This window comes from Prionailurus viverrinus, chromosome E1, assembly GCF_022837055.1.
Source record: "Prionailurus viverrinus isolate Anna chromosome E1, UM_Priviv_1.0, whole genome shotgun sequence".
NCBI lineage: Eukaryota > Metazoa > Chordata > Mammalia > Carnivora > Felidae > Prionailurus > Prionailurus viverrinus.
In genome coordinates, this window is record NC_062574.1 from 28,302,811 (window position 1) to 28,325,158 (window position 22,348).

At 44.3% G+C, this 22,348-nt stretch overlaps 1 protein-coding gene across 1 annotated transcript in view; it reads right to left on the bottom strand.

The window, feature by feature from the left end:
• LPO (lactoperoxidase) overlaps window positions 1-22,348 on the bottom strand; it is a 50,254-nt gene that overhangs the window by 16,957 nt on the left and 10,949 nt on the right. The window contains exon 2 of the mRNA XM_047831842.1: window positions 3,828-3,915. Coding sequence (XP_047687798.1) covers window positions 3,828-3,915 — 88 coding nt within the window. The remainder of the gene's footprint in view (window positions 1-3,827; window positions 3,916-22,348) is intronic.

Below are 22,348 nucleotides of genomic sequence, written 5' to 3' on the forward strand. Positions count from 1 at the left end.
GGGTCAGAATTAATTAGAGAAACTTAAAAACACCTAAGCCCAGGATGTCCTGACTCAGACTGAGGAACTCCTGTCATGTAGGAGTTTAGAAATAACAAGAGAATTCTAGAGATAACAAGCCTAGGGGCCTTCAGTTCTTCCCATGGAAACATCCTTAACTACAGCTAGCCCTGGAGTTAGTGTGGAGTTTGCTTCAACGTGGGCTGTAGCGTCCAGCCTCTTGCTGACCATTTTTGGGGCAAGATGTTCAGCCTTTTTATTCTTAATTTCCCATGTGTAAAGGGAGAAGCCCAAATCCCTGCTACTAAGAAGTTTGGGACAAACACAGAGATGACTGAGTGCAAGGTGGTGTTAGGAAAGTGCCTCCATGAGAATCCACCACCCCTTCCCCGTGCCTCAGTCTCCACACATGTGAGAGGAAGGGTTCCGTGGGATGATATCTATGGCTCTGAGACTCTGAAACATTGGAAGTTGCTCAGCTTCTCACAAAAGACAGCTCTGCTTTTGGGGTACAGTTCACTGGCTGCAACAGCTGGCCTGATCTATAGGTTAGGTTCTTAACTATTTCCAGGGTGAGGGGGCATGGTGTCTCAGTCTGAGGGACTTCCTGGGCAGGTGGGACAGGGACAAGGATGACTGGGATGATTGCGCTCTACTTGGCAGGCCTACCCCCGACCAGCCTCCTCCAGCCTCAATTAAAAAGACCCAAGACAGTAAGCCAGACTGTCTTTTTGCTGCTGTTGCAAGAGACTGCGTGGCCCAGTGGCCAGGAGGGCTACACTGTCCAGTATGGTAACTTCCAGCCACAAGTGGCTATTTAAATGGAACTTCATTAAAATTAAATTAAATTTAGTTCCTCACTGGAACTAGCCACATTTTAAGTGCTCAACAGCCACACGTAGTTACTGGCTCCTGTATTGGATGGCCCCGATACAGAAAACCATCACGGAAAGTTCTATGGGCCCGCACTCACCTGGAGTTGGGGCTTAGGAAGCAAGATTTGAACATTGGCTGGTTTGACTTGTGACTGCCACTTACTAGTTATGTGCCCTTGGGCAAGTTACTTAACCTCTCTGTACCCAGCTTCCTTATCCATAAAATGAAATAACGACATTTCGTTGAGCCATGCTATTTGATCATTTTGACCTCAAAAACAAGCTATTTCATGTAGTTCAATTTAGCATTTCATACGGTTTGGGGGAGGAAGGACTGTAAAGCTCCTTGAGCTGTATCTGGCGTGGAATACACACGTGTTAGCGTCAGCGCCACCGTCCTCATGGGCCAGGGCCCAAAGGGCCCCTCACCCAATAAACAAGGTGCGCTGCTGGGCCTTCCAGGGCTCTGCGTGCTTCCCCGCCTGAATGTGGGATCCCTCCTGCTTTGCTCAGGGCTGGGCTCCGTGGGATCAGCCAGGATTTGGGAAGAAGTCTTTACCCATCTCCAGGCCTCCACCCTCATCCTAGCCACCGTCGCCTTCATCTGGACGGCTGTAGCAGCCTCCTGACCAGGGCCCTGCCCCACTCCCCGTCTCTCTCCACCCCCTGCTGTCTATTCCCCGCAGGGCTGCTGGAGCGCACTTAGAGTGAAAAGCAGACCATGGCACTCTGCTTACCCTGGGACATGGAAGAATCCATCTGCTTATTGCACACACACTCCTATTGTGGTGCCATCACTGCCTGTACCTAGTTCCAAAACATTTTCATCACCCCCCAAGGAGACCCTATACCCATTAAGCAGTCTCTTCCAATTCCTCCCCTGCCCTCCTCCGCCAGCAACCTCTAATCTGCTTTCTGACTCTATGGCCCTTAGCGTCCACCTCTCTGGCCTACCTGCACGGTGTGCTCCTCCCTGTCTACCACCTCCACCAGCATTGGGCTTCTTTCTGTTTCCCGAGCACCCTAAGCTCTTTCCCGCCTCAGCACCCTTGCCTTTGTCCTTCCCAGTCCCTGGGATGCTATCCTCCCGGCTCTCTACATGGCTGGCTGCTTCTCATCCTCCATCAGGCTTCCCTGATCCCTGGGCCTAGAGTAGCAACCATCGCTTTGTTTATTTCCTTCATTGGATTGTTTGTGTAACAAGATGGTTATGTGTGATTCTTTATGTCTCCATGAGGCCCCTAGTCCAAGAACTAACCAGTAGGAATGAAGTCCAAAGCATGGCTGGTCAGTGCACAGCTTGCAAAGGAGGTAATGAACACTGATTTTGTGGCCTTTACTGTATCCTTACCTTGGGGCTATAAAAGGATTGAAGTTAAGGAGGGAGAGAGAATTTTTGTTTGGAGATAGTTACTGAAATACCAAGTACTTCCCTACTGCCACCATGGGGCTTCCTCTGTGCTTTAATTCTAGTGATAAGGGACTTAAGAGGTGGGCTAGAGTCATGGCCAGTGGCTGATACCTGCCCAAAGAGCCTACAGGAGTGGAGGCTGGCACCACGCACTTAATAGAATAAGCCAGACAGGGCCACACTGCACGGGATCTGTATATCCTCCAGCAGCAGGGTGAAGCTTGTAGTCTTCTGGAGCCTGCTTAAAAGGCACCTGGCTCAAGAGGGTGTGGGGAGGTGAGAAAGTGAGCCAGATGCTTCTGTACTGAAGGTTGGAGCTGTAAGCTACTGGCCAGAAACTTCTCTGGGTCAGGGAGCTGGCAGCAGAATCTCTGAGACAGCCAACAAGTGCCCAAGGTGGGGAAGACCTTCTGACCCCTTCAGGGCACTAAGTTGTGAGGTGACTTAGACCTTGCCCTTTGCTATCTCTCCTCCACCCCCCCACCCCCCAGCTTAACCCTGAGGAGTCAGAAACCTGTGTTGGGGGATTGGGAAGAGCCCAGGAAGGAGGAACTAGCAGACCGTGCTCCATTTCTCATTATAAACCTAATAAAGCAGCTCTGAGCCCAGGGATGTAGGAAGCTCTAGGCTTTGTCTTCTTACGCTGACATTTAAATTCCTGAAAGGATACTGTTCTTGGGACTAGAAGTGGCTGGAGTATCTCTTGTCTTCTAAAAGTCAAAACAACAGTTATGGAACTGCTTAAAAGTCATTCAAGGGCCAAGGAGGAAGGAAGCCCCAATTCTAGTGCAAAGGGACAGCAAGAGGAAGGAATAAGGTTGTTTTCTGCTCAACACAGTGGTTATTCTTGTCTGTATGCCTCTAGCTTGATGGGCATCCCGAGAGCTGGGACCCAGTCTTCATTGCTTATTTCAAAGATCCCAGCCCCTAACATGTGGTTCGAGGGTGGCTGACTCTGCTGGTGGGCTGTGGGGTCTCCAAGTGCCCTTGGATCTTTTTATGGCATTGGGGTGCTGCGCCCCCTAGCTGCTTTGGGTGTAGTTGCTGACGGCTCACACCTGTACCCTTCTTGTGTGATTACTGAGCCAATCCTTGCTTAACTTCCTTCTTTGACCTTTCCAGCTTTGCCCTCTCACTTCATTTACAGCTCTCCCAAGAGTAATTCTTAATTAGTCACCTGCCCATGAATCCATGTCTCAGGTTCTTCTTCTAGGGAACCGGGCTTATGTCAGTCAATATTAGTTGAATGAATGGAGAAATTCTACCAACAGGCTTTCTGAGACTCTGTAATGCATGACCCAAGGAAACATCCAGCCATGTGGAAGAAAGTGCTTCCAGGATTAGGTTAGGCATCCTCTTCAAGGTAATTTACAGGCTAAGGATTTTAAGACTCCTATTTGTCACACACTCAGAGTTGGGGGGTGGTGGCAGCACAGTTTGGATGATTGCTTTCTCACTGGCTTGTCAGGGCTGGCCTAGATGTGCTCGTCATTAACCGGAAGCATAGCAAGGGAAGTACGCTGTGTCTGTGTCTCACGTACCTGGTCCTGGAATCCAGGAAGGCCTTGTTGACTTGGACCTTGACCTGATTCACAGCATCAGAGATGGCAGCAGTCGTGGTGGCCCGTGCTTGGAGGAGGAGGGACAAGGAGCAGAGTATCTGACACCGTTCCTTTGAGATACCCTCTGCTTCTGTCTCCCTCTTTCTCAGCCATTACCCTCACCCCTCAAATCCAAGCAGGCAGAAGATTGAGATTAGGAAACATTCACAAGAATCCTCAAGGAGAAAAAGAATAGAATGGGAAGAATGCTCTCTGATCCTTGATAAGATGTCAGAATTGCTCTTCAGAGGTCCACTAGAATACCCAGGGAAGGGATTAAGGTGTGTGACCATTCAGGTTGGCTTGGGCTACTGGGCTGTGGGGATTTTTCTGGGTTTTGGTGAGGTAGACACGTAAGTGTCCATCAAAGGGCTTAGCTGATCACCAGGGCCCTGAGGTAGAGAAGGAGTGGTAGGAATTCTTGTTCTCACTTGTATTGGGGTCTGGAGCATGGGAGGTGGGGTGTGGTGAGTTAAATGGTGTCCCCCCAAAATACATGTCTCAGAATATGACCCTATTTGGAAATAGGATCTTTGCAGATGTAATTAATTCAGATAAGGTCATAAAGATACAGGAATAGGGTGGGCTCTAGATCCAATGACTGGTGGTCTTATAGCAAAAGAACACACAGGATACACACAGAGAAGTATGTGAAGAGAGGCAGAGATTAAACTGATGTAGCTATAAGCCAAGGAGTACCAAGAATTGCTGGAGCCACCAGAAGCCAGGAAGAGGCAAGGAAGGATTCCCTTCTAGAGACTTTAGGACCCTGCTGACACCTTGACTTTGGACTTCTAGCCTCCTGAACTGTAGAATACATTTCTGTTGTCTTCAGCCACCCAGTTGTGATCCTTTGTCACAGCAGCCCCAGGAATTCAATATGGAGACACTTACCATTTGTGGCCAATGCTGCAGCCTGAAGCAAGGTCAGGAAAGCTAAGAGGACTGAGAGATGGAGGGCTTGCATTGCTGAAACGAGACCCAGGATCAGATATGAGCCTTGTAGAGCCCCCATGGGAGGGACGGAGTCACAGAAAGGGATGGTAAAGCATAAAAAGCCCAGGGAACAGCAGATGCCCTAATATTGGAGTAGAGGTGGGGAAACTACAATAACTTAAGTTAGCATCAATATCTGTGCAGACCCATGCCTGCTATTGGGAGACATGGAAAGAAGCAGGGCTGGAAGGGAAAGAACTCAGGCTTCAGGGTCAGGAGATCTGGAGTTAAAGTTCTGCATTTCCTACAACTATCTCTGTGACATTGGGCAGGTTACTTAAAGTCTCTGGGCCCCTGTCCTGGCAAGTGAGGGCCAACTGATACAGGATGTCTGATTCTGCCCTGATAGCCTGTGACCTGAGATCCTGTACCTGTCTTGTAACAAGTGTGAGAAATGCTGTTACCAAACCTGGAACAGGTCTTTGGAGTTCCCCTCCTTCCTTCCCCTGGGGATGTATTGCATCCGGGGAGCATGCCTGAGAAGCAGGCACTCAGCTCCTCCCTTCAGAAACCAGCAAGGGCTTCTACCCTTCCTCAAAGAGCCAATTTGATGGGAGCACATGAATGAAAGTTGTGACAAAGCTCAGGGCTCCCCTGGGCCCACAGCTGTGCCCCAGGCTGCCTGGAGAGATTCCAGATCTTAGATTAACCCCTTCATTGTGAGCTTTAACCCTGAATGTAAATCATCAGACAAAAATACCTGCAGCTTTGTTGGCTGATGAGGGGCTTTGGGGGTTAGAGTGTTCATGAGGTTTGGTGGTATAGAACCAAAATACCTTTTAAAAAAATGTTTATTTATTTATTTTGAGAGAGAGAGTGAACATAGGAGCAGGGGAGCAGCAGAGAGAGACAAGGAGACAGAATCCCAAGCCGACTTTGCATGGTCAGCGCAGAGCCTGATGTGGGGCTCAAACTCACCAACTGTGAGATCATGATCTGAGCTGAAATCAAGAATTGGATGCTTAACTGACTGAGCCATCCAGGTGCCCCTGAACCAAAATATGTTTTGAGGAGATTCTGGCTCCAGCCCCAGGAAGCACCCACGGCATGAGATGGAATGATCATTTGTTTATATCATGTTCTCGACAGGCCCCTCAGATTTCACAGGTGGGCATGGGTTCTTCACTTGTTGGATTCCAGAAACACACCAGGGAGAACATCTCAGATTGGCTGCTCCCTCCATATCTACTTGAAGCTTCCTAAGAGAAATTGTGGTTCTGGAGCTTTGCCTGAGAGGCCACCTAGGTGGTCTTATGGACACCCTCTTGGATACTCTCCTCTTGAATTAGGCCAGTCCAGAAGAGGACTATATCTGGACCAGGTAATTTTGGTCTCCGCCACACTTCCCCAGTCTTTCCCTCTGTCCTTTTATGATTCCTCTAACAATTTTTATCTTGTTGAATGTACTTTTTGTAAGCTAACTCTAGAAAAAAAGGCAAGGTATGAATAAGTACCTCTCTGGCCAAGATTCTCCTGGGCACTTTCATTTATTTCCAAGAGGAGTTCTCAAATGGCTTAACCCTCGATGGGATCTTGTTCTTACACTTCTATGATCCCGAGTAGAACCATAGTCTTCCTCTTTGTAATTCGAGGAGAACATTGAGCCAGCCAGAAATCTTCCCTTTCAGGCATATAAAGGGCATGATGGGTTTGGAGTAAAATGTATCATTGATATATTTTTTTTTAATTCTGGTAAAAACGTGTAGTGTAATATTTATTATCTTAACCATTTTTAAAAAGTTTTTATCTATTCATTTTGAGAGACAGAGAGAACAGGGGAGGGACAGGGAGAGCAGGGGAGGGGCAGAGAGAGTGGGGGAGGGGCATAAAGAGAGGGAGAGAGAGAATCCCAAGCAGGCTCTGCACTGACAGCCCCAACTTGGGGGCTTGAACTCAAGAAACGTGAGATCATGACCTGAGCCGAAATTAAGAATAGGACAATTATGGGTGGCCTAGTTGGCTAACATCTGCTCAGGTCATAATCTTCTGGCTCAGAAGTTCGAGCCCCACATCAGGCTCTGTGCTGACAGCTTCAGATTCTGTCTCTCTCTCTCTCTCTGCTCCTCCTTTGCTCATGCTTTGTCTCTCTCTCTTCCTCAAAAATAAATAGGATTTATTTATTTACTATTTATCCATTAAAAAATACATTAAAAAAAAGAGTAGGACACTTAACCAACTGAGCCACCCAGGCACCCCTGTTTTAAACCATTTTTAACCATACAGTACATAGTAGTGACAAGTATATTCATATTGTTGTACAGCAGATCTCTAGAACTATTTCATCTTGCAAAACTAAAACTCTATACCCACTAAAGACCAACTCCCTTTTCCTTCTTCCCCTAGCAACAACCATATCATTGATTTTTAAAGAGGGCTGATGGGCACACAAGTATTCATTATACTGCTTTTTCAATGACTGATGTATTTTGTAATAAATTAAAAACAAAAGTAAAAGGTTAGTCTATGAAAAAAGACATCATCTGAGATAGAGGAAGAGAAATATCATAGTTGAAGACATGACAGTTGAGAAATCTAAACAGGAAAATCAACTTCCATGCTCATTTCTCTTCTCCCTTCCTTGGACCCCCTTCCCCCTCATACTCCTCTCACTGGGAAGGCAGGGAGAGACCTCAAGGCCAAAGCCAAATTATTTTCCATGTCTTGGCCAACTTCCCTGGTGTGTGTGAAGGAAGGATGTGGGACAGAAAGCAGAGCCAGGCAAATGAAAGGTTATGCCACTGTGCTGGAAAAAAAGGTATGCTAAAAGATCCTGACGGGACACTGTCTGTAGCCAGAGCCAAGCAAGGTGGAGGGTGGAAGACATAGGGCTTCAGGTGTAAGAGGTCACCAAGAGGCTTCTGTGATGTTTGGATATTTATCCACATTCTTATCATCATGCTCAGTGCAGAAATTATTTCCCAAGCCCTTTGGTTTGCAGCAAAGCCTGGGGCCTTCTCTGGGACATGAAGCAATATCCTGAGACAGAGTCATAGCCTCTGCCCCTCTAATGGCAGGGCTGGTCCACAATTCCTTGCCTCTATTCACATCCTCTTATGCAGTGCTCTCTCTGCCTGATGAACTATTCGTTCTTCAACAGCCAGGCCAAATTTTGCTTTCTCTGTGAAGTGTAGCAGGTTTCTCCACGCAAAGTTAGGTCATTCATTTTTCTGTCCTCCCGTTGTACTCCACTCATATCACATATCACTGTTTTCATGTCTGTTTCCCCAATCAGACCATGAGCTCCTCAAGGGCTATGTCTTATTTTTGTTTTTTCCCATGCCCAAGCCTAGTGTTGGTACATAATAGGTGTTGGGTTCATGCTGAATAAATGAAACTCCAAGGGCAGAGAAGTTCAGCATCTGGAAGGTACAGAGAGTCATGATGGTGACAGTCCCTTAGCCCACACCTTAATGTGCCTACTAATCACCTGGGGACCTGATTGAATGCAAATTGTAACTCAGAAGGAAACAGAAGGGCCTGAGAGCCTATATTTCCAACAGGCTCCCAGGAGATGCTCCTGCTTCTGCTGGTCTGCAGTCCACACTCTGAGCATCAAGGCCTTCCAGAGTCTGGCTCTCAAACTTGCTGAGAAGTCACCAAGAGGGGCTTCAGGAAAGCCTGAGAAGGGAAGGAATCAGTGGGATTCTTTTCCATGAGTGGCAAGAGCTCTGTTGAGGGTGGTAGGATGAGCCATAGGAAAACTAACAAACACGCCATCACCCCCAAAAAGGTTCTATTTGATCTTTTGAGTAATTCCAGGATCAAGAGGAAAATGGTCAAGAGGAGAAAGTTCTTATCAAGATCTCTTATTTTTTTAGTTAAAAAAATTTTTTTATACTAGGCTTCATGACCTATGTGGGGCTTGAACTCAACCCTGAGATCAAGAGTTGCACATTCTACCAACTGAGCCAGCCAGATGCCCCTATCAAGATCTTCTTAGAAGAAACAATCCCCTACTTCAGCCACAGGGTTTGGGACACCCAATCACATAAAACACAATATGATTCAACCACTCTATTCTTCCAAAATGAAGGCCATCTCATATTGCTGCAATTCATATACCTGATTGAGATTCAGGTGTCCACAAGAGCATTGAAGACATATGGGACTAGGCATTCAGGGCTAACTAGATGTTCAGATATGCTATAAATACCAGGCATAAGATGCTGGAAACAAGATAAAGATCTGAGAGCCCCATCTTAGGAAACTCTTAAAACACTGTAAATTTTCACTCTAGTTTAGAGGTTACATGATAGCAATCTTAACACCACTTGGAGCATCATTCTGTTATTATTTATCCCCAACTCTGTGTGTTATCTCTTGGGCCTCAGTTCCTAAAGATGGTGGATGAGAGGTCTTATGGTACCTTCCAGCCCTAAGAGTTTATGATTCTGTGACTGTTTTCAGACTTGGAAAATCTGCCTTGCTCACATGGATTTAGTCACAATCTCCTTACACCAAACAGGAATGATCTGCCATTGTGGCAGCCAAATCTGGCACCAGAAAATGCCCACTGAAGACAAGTCCAAATGCAGTACCAAGCTTTCTGAGAAGCCTTTAGGAAATTTCATCATCAACTTTGCAGAAATCATGAAAGATTAAAATTAATGAGTCTTACCTGCCAAGTGCCTTGGCCTCTGGTGGCAGCCAGTGGAGTTATTCTGCTAGGAAGAACTGGTGTTTTATAGCTTCCACCAAGAATTTATTTCTGGGAAAGGCCAAGAAGGGAGATTTTGAGGGACTGAGATGGCTTGGAGGTTCAGCAGGAAACACCCTGTGACTCCAGGCAGATGCATGAGGAAACTGCAGGGATTGGTTGATGCAATATCACTGATTGGGTGGAAACAGAACCTCTTCTTCCCATTTTCAAGGTTAAATACATGGTCCTGCTGTAGTTGTGGAAGGCAAAACTCCAAATTCTGAGCACGCTTGTCCCTCTTAAGCCCTTTATGGCATCTGAAAAACTCTTAAATTGGGAACAATTGAATGGCCTCTTCTCCACTCATTTATTCACTGCCTTTTGATCCCTCCCTTACCTTTCACCTGATTCTTTGTAGAAGGAGATAGATTTGTCCTGGATTTAAAGCAATAAAAAAAAAAACCTGACTTTCTTTTTTTTTTCTGTGAATACTGCTCCTTCTTTTGGCCACCAGAGAGGTCACAAGAACCCTGAACTTGTCAGGGTGGTAGGTTAAGTCCCCATTTCTGTCATTTATATGGCTCTGGGAAAGTCATTTCACCTTTTGGTATATCACATTCTCTAGTTAGAAAATTGATAGTTTAAATGATTACTAGGAGTCTGTAACTTCATGCCTTCTATAGGATGGCCATTAAAAAACACCAATATCTGGGAACTTATATGTAATATACCACCCCTACCTCAATGACTTTGAAATTTCAAGTTAACTCCACAAAGGAAGGAAACAGGAAGTTTCCTGAAATTTCAGGAAAATGAAATTTCATTGAAATGTATTTTACAGACAGACAGATAAAAACATAAGCTCTTGGGTGCCTGAGTGGTTCAGTCGGTTAAGCGTTTGACTTTGGCCCAGGTCACAATCTCACAGTTTGTGAGTTTGAGCCTTGCATTGGGCTCTCTGCTGTCAGCACAGAGCCTGCTTCAGATCCTCTGCGCCCCCCTGACCCTCCCCCACTTTCTCTCTCTCTCTCAAAAATAAACACTTTTAAAAATAAAAAAAAAAAAAACCCATATGCTCTTCATGAAATTATGCCTTGGGTTGAAAATACTCTGAGAGACTGTCAGAAATTCAACAACCATGTACCAAACCCCTGGGTTTACCTTCCAAAAAGTGATATCCCTTTTCTTCAGCTTATGGAAGGTAGTTAAAAGCTGCTTCTCTTGTGATTTGCCCAGGCAAATGAGCTGGGTATCCCAGAAAAAGGCAGCCGTCCAGGAAAGCAGAGTGAGGGACTTTAGGCTCTTGTTTTCTTTGAAAGACATTTCTGTTCCTCAGCCAAGCATTGTTTTTCTTTGTGTGACCATTCCTTGAACTTTGGAACATGCTTCTCCAGGCTCTCACCTCTGGGTTTCATGCTTTATGGGTTAACAGAGCTACATCATTAGATGAATCTGACCTAGTTGGTTTCAATTGATTTCAAGATGGAATTTCCTTCTAGAAGATCTATGAGATAACACCACTTTCCTATGTACAATATATAGTGAACTACTGGAGTCAGGGTAACAGCAAAAGGCAGGTCTGACTGTTCTTGGGTCTTGATCATGTTATAATAGGATGTGATATGTCCTAGGTCTGACCTTTTTGTAATGGGCAAGGATGGGGCAGTGTCTGCTCCAGACCAGTGTGGCCCTTGCTTTGTTCTTAGCGTGAAGTATACCTGGAGGCAGTCACAGCGGACATATAACTGACCTGTGGCTAATTTGTGTTTTCAGAACTTTGTTGACATGCAATGACATGTTATCATGGACTTACCTCAGTCTAGTTAAATCTGTTTAGTACAGTTATTTGTCTTCCAATTAGGGAATGGCAAACTGGCCTGAGAAATGGAGACAGAAAGACAGAAAGTCTAGTAGAAGGCTAAAAAGGCCAATAGATTCTCATATAAGAGCACAGAGATTTCAAGATATTTTAGTAATAGAGCATCAGCAGCTGGGAGAACCCAATGAATATAAAGTCCATTCGACCTCAGACATGGTTGCTTTTTTCTATTGCCTTCCAAAATTAGAATTCTGAATGCTACACACAAAACCTTTGGCTGATCAAAGGTTCACTCATGGTCAGTGCCAAAGTGGCCACTGTTTCTATGAGGTGATTGTAGCTCTCACCCTGTCCCATGGCCTCCCCACCATCTCCACCATTTCAGGTGCCATCTTCCTTGGAAGCATTGCCAGTCCCTTCCTCAGTTGTCTGCAGTGATCTCCCAGTGGCTTGGCTGCCATCCAGAGCTGGATAGTTTATTTTTTTCTTTCCTGGTTAAAATGCATTTCCCCTTCTTGTTTCCCAGAACACCAAACAAACAGACTTCTTGTCCCCAGCATGGCTCCATATACCAATGTTTACCCTGTCTGGGCATTGTCCATTTGTTCTACCCCAGGGAAGGAAGGAACCTTAAGGAAGGTGCTCTGGCTTGAGCCATCCTGGCCTCTGGAGTGGGGTAGAGATGATTAAACTTCTCTGAATCTGGTCTCTGGGCAGCACAGGCCCTTCAGAGGCATGGCACATTGCCAGGCAGAACCCATCAGAGCAAGGAGGGATTTGCAGAAGATAAAAATGTCTGGGATAATTTGTGTGCCTCCCTCAACAGACAGGAAGGGGCTCCATTGTCTTTTCAAAGTATTTTGTAGTGGGAAGATTCGCCAAATGTTTGGTGGTTTCTGAGATTGGCATAACATAAGGATTCTGAGTGACAAACTTCATATCAATGAGTTTTTCCAATTAGCCACAGTATGCTGGGAACTAAAGTGCTGGGTCTTGTTAAGGCCTCCCCAGGAACCTTGGTGGAGTGGGTAGAATGTTATCCCTTCCTTCTCTTCATTCAGTGAAAATCCTTTTTTTGGTCAAGACCATTCTCCCATTTCCCCCAATGTCCTGTCCTTCCTTCCTCTTATTCTCTGCCCTCTTGGATATTCATTGAGCACCTGGCCTTATGTGTGTCCTGTTTTGTTTTGTTTCTTACTCTCAATTCTTTCTCTTCTTAGCTTACATATTATAAATTTTTGTAAGTTTATTTCAAATGAAAAAGGCATCAGATCAGTTCTGTGCCTTGGGAGGGTAATGTAGGGATAGGACTGGAAGAAGCACAGACCTCAGAGTTCAGCCAAGACAATTTGGCCCCAAATAAATCCAGAAACAGTTGGGGTAGAGATGGGGAGATAAGCTAACTATCATATATGTCATGAATAAACTCAGGATTTTCAACAAAAGCAACCTTAAATTATTATTGTTATTATGTGAGGAGTCTAATGAGGTATACCTTGGGGGTAAATACACAAGAAAATATCATTCCAATAAAATTCCCGTTGCTCAAGCAAACCTGCGTGTGCACATGCGAACACATAGATGAAACATTAAGCAATAAGTGGAAGAGCAAGGAGTGCTGGAGTAAGACTCAGAAAGTCAGGTCCTAGTCGTAGCTTGCTTCACACGGGCTGTGTGACCTTGGGGAAGTCACTCTTTATTTGCAGGTCTCAGTTTCCTTATCTGAAAAGAGAAGTGGATCCACTAAATAAGTGTGATGCTTCCCGTAGGCTCTGATGTTTAGGATTCTGTCATCAGATCCAGTAGGTCCCAGTACCAGTCTGCCCCTGCCCCCTTGTACAATCCTGTGCAAGTCACATACCCTCACCTACCCTCTTTACACAAATAGGGGACCAGAATCCTATGTTATTCACTTTCAGGACCAGCTGAGATGGGGTTTTCTTTAGTTCTGGGGGACAACTGAAATAAAAGATGAGAGGAATCTTGTTGAGAAAGAGGAAGAAAAATTCTGCAGGGATGTGATCATTCTCTCAGTCACTCAAGTTGGAAACCAGGGAGTCCTCCTGGATGCTCTTACTACTTCTACTTTTCTCCTTCTATTCCTCCTCCTCCTTCCTCTCCCTTTTCTCCTCCTTTTTCTCCTCCTCCCCCCTCCTCCTTCTTCCCCTACTTCTCCTTTTTCTTTTCCTCCTCCTTCTTTTCTTTCTCTTTTTCTTCCTTCTGCCTCACATCTCAGTCACCAACTCCTATACAATTGTCCTCCATAAATCCCTTCCTATGTCTCCAAGCCCATCACACATCACCCCTCTACCCAAACTCTCCATTCCAGTCAAATTCACCTGCTCCTTTTTTCCAACATGCTAAGCACATCCTGCTCCTGTGCCTTTCCTTCTGCCATCCTCCATACCTGGATTGTTCTCTCCCTTCTTTTGCAAGTCCAGTGTTCAGCTCAAGCCCTATCTTCTTTATGAAGCCTTCCCTATCTTCCAAGCTCCAGAGAGCACTGTCCATTGGTTTATTTTCTCTCCCTTTTGCTTTTCCTATTTATTATCTCTTTATGCATCTTTTCTGTTGCCAAAATCAGATTCTCAATATCTTAAGAGCTCTAAGTTATATTGGGTAATCAATAATATTTTTTTTATTATAAAGATGATGACAGTGGTGTAAAAATCACTTGGCTTAACTTAGTCATTGAAGTCCAAGTTCTTAACTGTCAGTTCTAAAGCTGTTTCTAGAAACCATTTCCTAGACTGATTAAAATTCTGTGACTATTTAAGGTGTAGCTAGAGGAAATAATTTCTGGATTTTTCTCTTTTCTCCTTTACTTTCCCCAACTTAGAGCCCCACTGCCCATCCTAAGCTGCACAAAAATAGGGCCAAGTGATCATAAGGAACATCTGAATCTTGGTTCTTTTATAGTTGGGAGAAAAGAGTAGCTTAAATACCCTTCTCAAACTTAAGGTAGAACTTCAATGTCTATTTCCCAGATGGCTGAAGAATCTTTCAGAAGCAGCAGGACCCATGTGACCCCAGTCTTGTAAAGTTGCTTAGGTCTCTGTGCTGGACGGAGGCTGTAGTACTGAATGGACATCCCTGAGAAGGCACCCTGCTCCCCTGCTGACTAGCCCACCACTGGTGGGTGGTGCATGCTGGGTGCCAAGATGTGTGCTTCCCAGACTTACTATAAGTGGATGAGTTCTCACGACTTCTTGATGGGGCTCCATCCAGATTTGGGGGTGTGCAAGAATAACATGCTCTGGAAGATTGTTGTGGAGGCTAGAATATGGTGAGGTGCTTCAGCTAACTCTATAATAGAATCCCTTCCACTCTGGTGGGAACCTGGGGAGGGCTAAGTGGTTATTTGCCTCTTATTCTTCTTGGGGTGCTAAGAAGGGACAGAGGCCCAGGGAGGGCAGTGAAAGAATATTTACTATTCTGCCTTCTTGTTCTTCCCTTAAGAAATAAGAATTCTGTATAATGTCCTTCTACTCTGCAAACAATAGGGCATGGGCAAGCTTTTGAAACATTGCCTCTGTGTACCTCTAACAAAAGAGTACTATGAGCGTGTATCCCTGGAAGAACCTGAGATTCTACAATTTCTTTAATATCTCACACTTTTTAATAGAACTTTTACTTCAGAACACTTTTGGATTTCCAATATTATTGCAGAGGTAGTACAGAGTTCCCTATACCCATATGCAGTTTCCACTGTGATTAACATCTTATGTCACTGCAGTACATTTATCTCAATTAATGTTACCTTATTATCAACTAAAAGTTTGATATCTCACATTTTAACTTTAAAAAGTTTTGCTTTCATGTCCCGCAGAAGTGATCTGTGTTTGTTTTTATATAAACATTTTAAATTTACTTACCATTGGGGCACCTGAGTGGCTCGGTTGGTTAAGTGTCCGACTTCGGCTCAGGTCATGATCTCACAGTTTGTGAGTTCAAGCCCCACGTCGGGCTCTGTGCAGACAGCTCAGAGCCTGCAGCCTGCTTCAGATTCATTGTCTCCCTCTCTCTGCCCCTCCCCTGCTCATGCTCTGTCTCTCTCTGTCTCTCAACAATAAATAAACGTTAAAAAAATTTTAATTTACTTACTATTTAGCTAAAGCAGACACCCCAGTATGAGGCACATTTAGCCTGTGTTCTGTGTTCGTTGGGCTATTCCTGCTCCCCTGGAGAGGTGTCCAGCTAGCTTGGGCAGAGAGGGAACTTGGAGTGGGGCCAGCAGATCTCACTGGATCCTAACAACCCTGCTCAGTAGCTGTCACTTGGTCACTTGATCTCTGAACCTTGGCTTCCTCCTCTGGCAAAAGGGAGCAGTAGCACCAGCATATGTCATAACCTGAGATTGTGTGTGCAGACACATAAAGCATGATTCACATGTCATACCTAGTTATCAAGAAGAGTTCTTAGTCATGGGGGGGAGCAGCTACTGCAGCGTGCCCTTGTTCTTGAATCATCACGTTCCATGTTCTCATAGTCTCTTCTGGCTCTCAAGTTATAGTCCCAAGGAGGGTCCAAAGCTGAAACTAAGAAAGGAAACTGCTTAAATCCTATGTTCTCATTGCTGGGTTGCATGTCACAGATGTGAAAGAGGGAAATGGAAAAAAAAATTTTTTGGCTTCTGCTGCTGGACTTCCTGTTTGCCTTGGTGACTGTAGAACCCCCCTGTGGCCTACTTGGTGTCTGATGAGAAAGACAGAAGTAATGGGGACCATGGAGACCACCCTGTTCCCCAAGGGGTCAGCTCTCGGTTTTCCTTTTGAGGGGATGTGGATGTTCACAGCCTAGGGGATAGCAGCTGGCCCAGACAGGATTTCTGCTCTCGAACCCAGAACCCAGGCTAGCTGCTCCCATCTCTCAGAAGTCCCTGTGGACCACCTACTGTGCAGGTGGTGATGCTTGTCTCCTGGAAAGCAGCCTAGCAGGGTTTCCTAGCCTTACACTTCAAACCAATCTGCAGTGCTGATAGCAACCTGTGTTTTCTCTTTTCTCTTATGGCTGCAGACCTTAGAAGGCCCACCTTCATCTAAATACCTGGGCCTCTGAGTAGATGGCCTCACTGTTACCCTCTCCTGTCCAAACCCTGGAACTTCCTCCTAAACTCTAGCCAAGTCCCTGGGGCACTGCTCCTCCTGATAGTTGAATTCAGTTCAGTACAAGCCAAATAATTATGCATTGAGCAATTGTTTGGGTTATCTGAGGATACAAAGATAAATTGAATCTGGGTTCTTCCTCTCATAAAGCTCACTGGTTAGTGGAGCAGAAAGACATATAAAAAGATAATTGTTCATTTATTGAGCAAGTGCCTACTATGTGCTGGGCTCTTAAGTTCTGGGAATGCTTTGGAACTCAAGATAGACATGATTTCTGCCTTCATGGAACTTAGAGTTGATAGTAATTTTTTTTAAATCACACTTTTAATTGTGCAACTTCAGCTGGATGAATAGTAGGAAATAAGGGTACATATGATCTGAATGCACATGGCAGGGGCCTAATATAGTTGAGGGTGAAGGAGGCTGCCCTGAGCAAGGGGAGGTGTGAGGCAAGTATGAAGGGAAGTGGGCTTAAGTCGGGAAGTAGAGGAATAGAAAGAAGATATCAGACAGAAGGGGCACACTGTATTTATGCTGACTGAGAACTTCTTGTGTGTTGGGAGGACACTAGCCCTGCAGCCCAGAAATACATCCCACTTGATCATGGTGAATAATTCTTTTACTGTACTGTTGGATTCGATTTGCTAATATCTTTTTGAGAAATTTTGCATCTGTGTTCATCAGGGATATTGTCCTACAATTGTCTGCTTTTGGAATCAAGGTAATGCTGGCTTTGTAGAATGAGTTTGGAAGTTTTCCTTCTATTTCTATTTTTTGGGGAAGAGTTTGAGAAGAATAGGTATGAACTCTATTGGTTTTTTTAAATGTTTATTTATTTATTTTGAGAGAGCAAGAGAGAAAGAGCATGCAAGGGGCAGAGAGAGAGAGGGAGAGAGAGAGAGAGATTCCACACTTTCAGTTCAGAGCCCGATGCGAGGCTCAATCTCATGAACTGTGAGATCATGACCCGAGACGAAATCAAGAGTTGGACACTTAACTGACTGAGCCACCCAGGTGCCCCTTAACTCTTCTTTAAATGGCTGGTAGAATTCCCCTGGGAAGCCATCTGCCCCAGGACTCTTGTTTCTTGGGAGATTTTTAATTACTGATTCAATTTCTTTGCTGATTGTGTGTCCAAGCAGCTTTTTCTTATGGTGAGTTTACTTATTCACCATTCACTTGTATTTTCTATAAATATGGAGATACTCTAAAAAGTTGACCAAGATAAACATAATTGCATTATCAGAATTCCAGCCATTTCTTTATTGTAGTTCACAGACTGAGAACCTGTGTTAACAGAGGTGTATTTTCTTCTTTCTCTGTTTGCACACAGGCCAGTGTGAGGCTAAGCATGTCTCTTGTAAAATCTTACCCGGGGTTATAAGTTGCTAACACATTCCAATACCCTGAATTTTGCCCACTATCCTCCTGATGCAACAGCCTGCATGATATAAGGTCCCTCTTTCAGGCTACATCAGTTTAATTCCTTGTTATTCAAAGTGTGGTCCAACATTGGCATCACCTGGGAGCTTGTTAGAAATGCAGACTCTCTAGGGGTGCCTGGGTGGCTCCATTGGTTAGGCGTCCAGCTCCAGCTCAGGTTGTGATCTCACAGTTTGTGGATTTGAGTCCCACACCAGGCTCTGTACTGACAGCTTAGAGTCTGGAGCCTGCTTCCGATTCTGTCTCTCTCTCGCTGCCCCTCCCCCTCTTGCTCTCTGCCTCTCTCTCTCTCAAAAATAAATAAACATTAAAAAAAGGAAAGAAAGAAATGCAGACTCTTGGGGCACCTGGGTGGCTCAGTTGGTTGAGTGTCTGACTTAGGCTCAGGTTATGATCTCAGGGTTCATGAGTCTGAGCCTTGCGTCGGGCTCTGTGCTGACATCTCAGAGCCTGGAGCCTACTTTGGGTTGTGTTTCTCCCTCTCTGCCCCTCCCCTCTTGCACTCTGCCTCTCTCTCTCTCAAAAATAAATAAACATTAAAGTAACCTTAAAAAAAAAAGGAAATGCAGACTCTTGGTCCCCACCCTAGACCTATTGAACTGGAATCATTTGAACGAGACCCCTAAATGATTTTTTTTTTTTTGCCCATTAAATTTCAAGAGGCAGATAAACCAAGTATATCACAATCACCTAAAAAAGGATTGCTGACTTTCCAGCCCATGATCAACCCCTATCTCTTCAGTTCAGCCAATTCCATCAGGCTTATGATCTGTTTGTTCATTTAAACATTCCTACTTATTGCTACCAAATTCTGCATTACTTATCATGCATTTGCTGGGTCCAAGTCACCAAAAAGCCAACTCAAGTTGGCCTAATTAATAGGGAAATTTTTAAGTTGGATGCTAGATACACAAGTAGTCGTTAATACTATTTGTTCCATATTTCTATCATTGTAACTTTTTTTAAATTGTGGTAAAATACACTTAACATAAAAGTTACCATTTTAATCATTTTAAGTGCACAGTTCAGTATTAAATGTATTCACGTCATTGTACAACCAATGGCTGTTCCACATTTTTGATCATCTAAAATACACATTAAAAAAAGAAAAAAATCTAACCAGAAGTCTAGAGATAAGGCGGACTTCAGGATTGACTTAATTCAGTGGTTCTGGCTTCCTTTACTCTACAGTTCTCCTGGCTTTGCCTTCTCCAAGCTTCTAGCCATCCTTCCTTTGGAAGCAAGATGGCACACAACCACATTCAGAGACAGGCAGAGAATCTCACAGAAGAGAGAGAATAGCTTTCCCAGTAATGTTGGCAAGTTTTTTCTCACATCTCATTGGCCTGAATTGGATCACATGCTGGTTTCTTAATTGGCAAAGAGATTTTAAACCTCATCAGATTATTGCCTTAGAGAGGTCACTCTGGTTTCAGTATGGAGAAGAGTTGGATGGGGAAAGACTATAGACGGAGAGGTCAGGTGGGAACCTATTGCTGTCATCTAGGCAAGAGCTAGTGGTAACTTGAAATAAGATAGTGATTGGTTGTCCTGGAGGTGGGGAGCCAAAACAAATTCCAGAGATATTTATGCGGTAGATTAACCTGATTGAGACCTTAACTCTATCTTCTGTTGAAAGAATAAAAATACTTTCCCCTCAACCCTTCCTCAAGAAAGCAATTAAAGTTTTGTGTCCTGGTGGATTGCATTTTCCTTGCCTCCTGGGAAATTAATAAGCGTTTGTTTTACCTAAACAAGCAAATAAATTAACCACCCCCCACACCACCACCACCACCACCGCCAACAACAACAACAACAACAACAACAACAACAACAACAACATAACTGACAAACGTAGCTCACAAAGGTTAGGGAGCTCTGTCGAGGTACTCAGGGGAGGAGGGAAAGTAGAAAGGAGACAGCTTGGTTTCTGAAGGCTGAAGGGATGGAGGGATTGCTAGTTATGTTGGAGATGCAGGGCCAAGAAACAGGGAACTTTAGCTCCTTTTCAGCTTTCCTAGATGGGGCAGGACCTCTAATGGGGTGGCACATGGATATCTGTGGCTAATCCCTAAGGCTGGGGTCCCAGGGGACTGAGTTAGTCATGAGGAAGATGGACATAATGATCAGAAAGTAGCTGCTCCTCGGAGAGTGCAGACCATGACCATCCCAGTAATGACCATGATGGAGTGGATGTCTTTCCAAGGCAGGGGGACACTACTCCAGGGAGTGGAAAAGGCTGCTAATATTGAATGACACTGGATTTCCATCAGCTTTGCTGAGTGGAAGCTTGGAACCAGATCTAATTTAACAATGTATACTATTATAATTATTCACATAATACAGTTGAGAATAAATACAATGCATACCCATGCTCCATCACCCAGATTTGCATTGTTTCCTCTGCTTGGAATGCTTATTCTCCAGATATCCATGTGGCTTGCTCCATCACCATCTTCAGGTATTTACATGAATATCACAGTTCCAGTGAGTGTTTTCCTGATTTCCCTTAAAAAACATTTCAAACTCCTCCCACAATTCTTATCATCCTTCCTTGCTTTATTTTTCTTCACGGAACTGACCACTATATATTGTACCATGTTTTACTTTTTTGTTTACTTTCTATCTACCTGGCCCATAATGTAGATTCCATGAGGTCAGAGACTGTACATCCCCAGGGCTTAACACAGTGCCCCACACATAGAGACTAGCAATACATACTTGTTAAATGAATAAATGAAGTGAATTAATTGATGAATGGTGGAACAAACGCATAACCACCACATCTTGGGCTTGGACAGAATTGCTGAGAATCCTTACTCAAAGTAATTTGCATCACCATCTACTTTCAATTCCAATAACTGTAGCCAAACAATTTTTTTTGAGAGAATAGCCAAAACTTTGAATCAAACTTATTGTGTAGATATGAATATAGACTGTCAAAAGGTCGTTTCTGATTTGGGAAAAGTCAGTAGACTTTAGCAAGATTAAACTTGAAAGAGTCCTGCAGCTGGCAGAAAGTTCTGCCACTTATTAGAATTTATTGAAAACTTTACTTTCTTTGTATTTCCAGGAGGAAATACAAGAAAGGGAGGATCGTGAAAGGTGAATTTTAAAGTCTCTGTATTTCTAAAAATTGAAGCATCTTGGAGGGGGAGGGACCATAGAAGCCAATGTCACCAGAGTCCTACTATTTAGAACACTCCTACTGATAAGAGTGAACAGTCACTGAAGACCTGGGCTAACCTGTTGGGACACACTGTAGGGAAAATGAGGCTGCTCAAGATAAAGGCAGTTAATTACCAGAAACTGAGTATATTTCTTGTGAAAAGGCATTTGAGATCTGACTGGGGCATATGAGTGAACTGATTCAGAAACTCAGCTTCTAGGGGCGCCTGGGTGGCTCAGTTGGTTATGCATCCAACTTTAGCTCAGGTCATGATCTCACGGTTCATGAGTTCAAGTCCCACATTGGCTGTCTGCTCTCAGCACAGAGCCTGCTTTGGATCCTCTGTCTCCCTCCCTCTCTGCCCCTCTCCCACTTGTGTTTCTCTCTCTCTCTCTCTCTCTCTCTCTCAAAAATAAAACATTTTTAAAAAGAAGAAGCTGAACTTCTGGGTACCACTGACGTATTTTCTTCTCCTACCAACTCTGGTAATGTCAGTGTGGAAATACCCATGTAGTCTTACCTATTCCACCTGTTGGTACACTGCCTGGGTGGGGATGCCCTGAGCAAGTTGGCCTGGGTTTAGTGCCACTCCCATACCAGTGTTTCCTAGGATCACATCCCTCCAATATACTTGTAACAGATGCTGTTGTTGCCCTGCCCAGGTCCACTTGATTAGCTGCTGAGCATGTTGGCTGTCAACAGCTAATACATACACATGTCTCAGGATTGCTCTTGGCTGATGGGTGCTTCCTAGCCTAGAGCTGCCTAAGAGGTTCTATTCTGCTTCTTTCAGGGAGTCAATCAATTCTCCAATGAACCCTGATTGCTTTGTAATGGAGTGGTATGGTAGTTAGAAACCAAGGTTTGGGTATGGGAGGGCTTATTTCTACTGGGGAGTCATTACGTCTAGGCTCTCTCAGTGGACAGAGCTAAGAACGCTATGTATGGATGCCAACTCATGCATACATATGTACCTACATTCATTTCTGACCCAGTTTTTATACATTTTTTACATACCCATGAGTTTTTATTGCTAACTCCAACTCTAATTCAGCACCACAGGGTTCATTCTTGCCTTCACCCTTCCCCTTATTTGTAATTTCTATCTCAGGCAGGGAGAAATATGTCTCCCATTATTTACAATATATTTACTTATTAGTTCAAACTTAGTATACACATAAATTAGTTTCAGAATTGCTAACCCACACCCCACCTGAGAAAGAAATTTACCAACTAGAGTACAGCATTTGTGTACAGTTCTTTTTACTTTAGCCTTGGGTTTCCAATCAA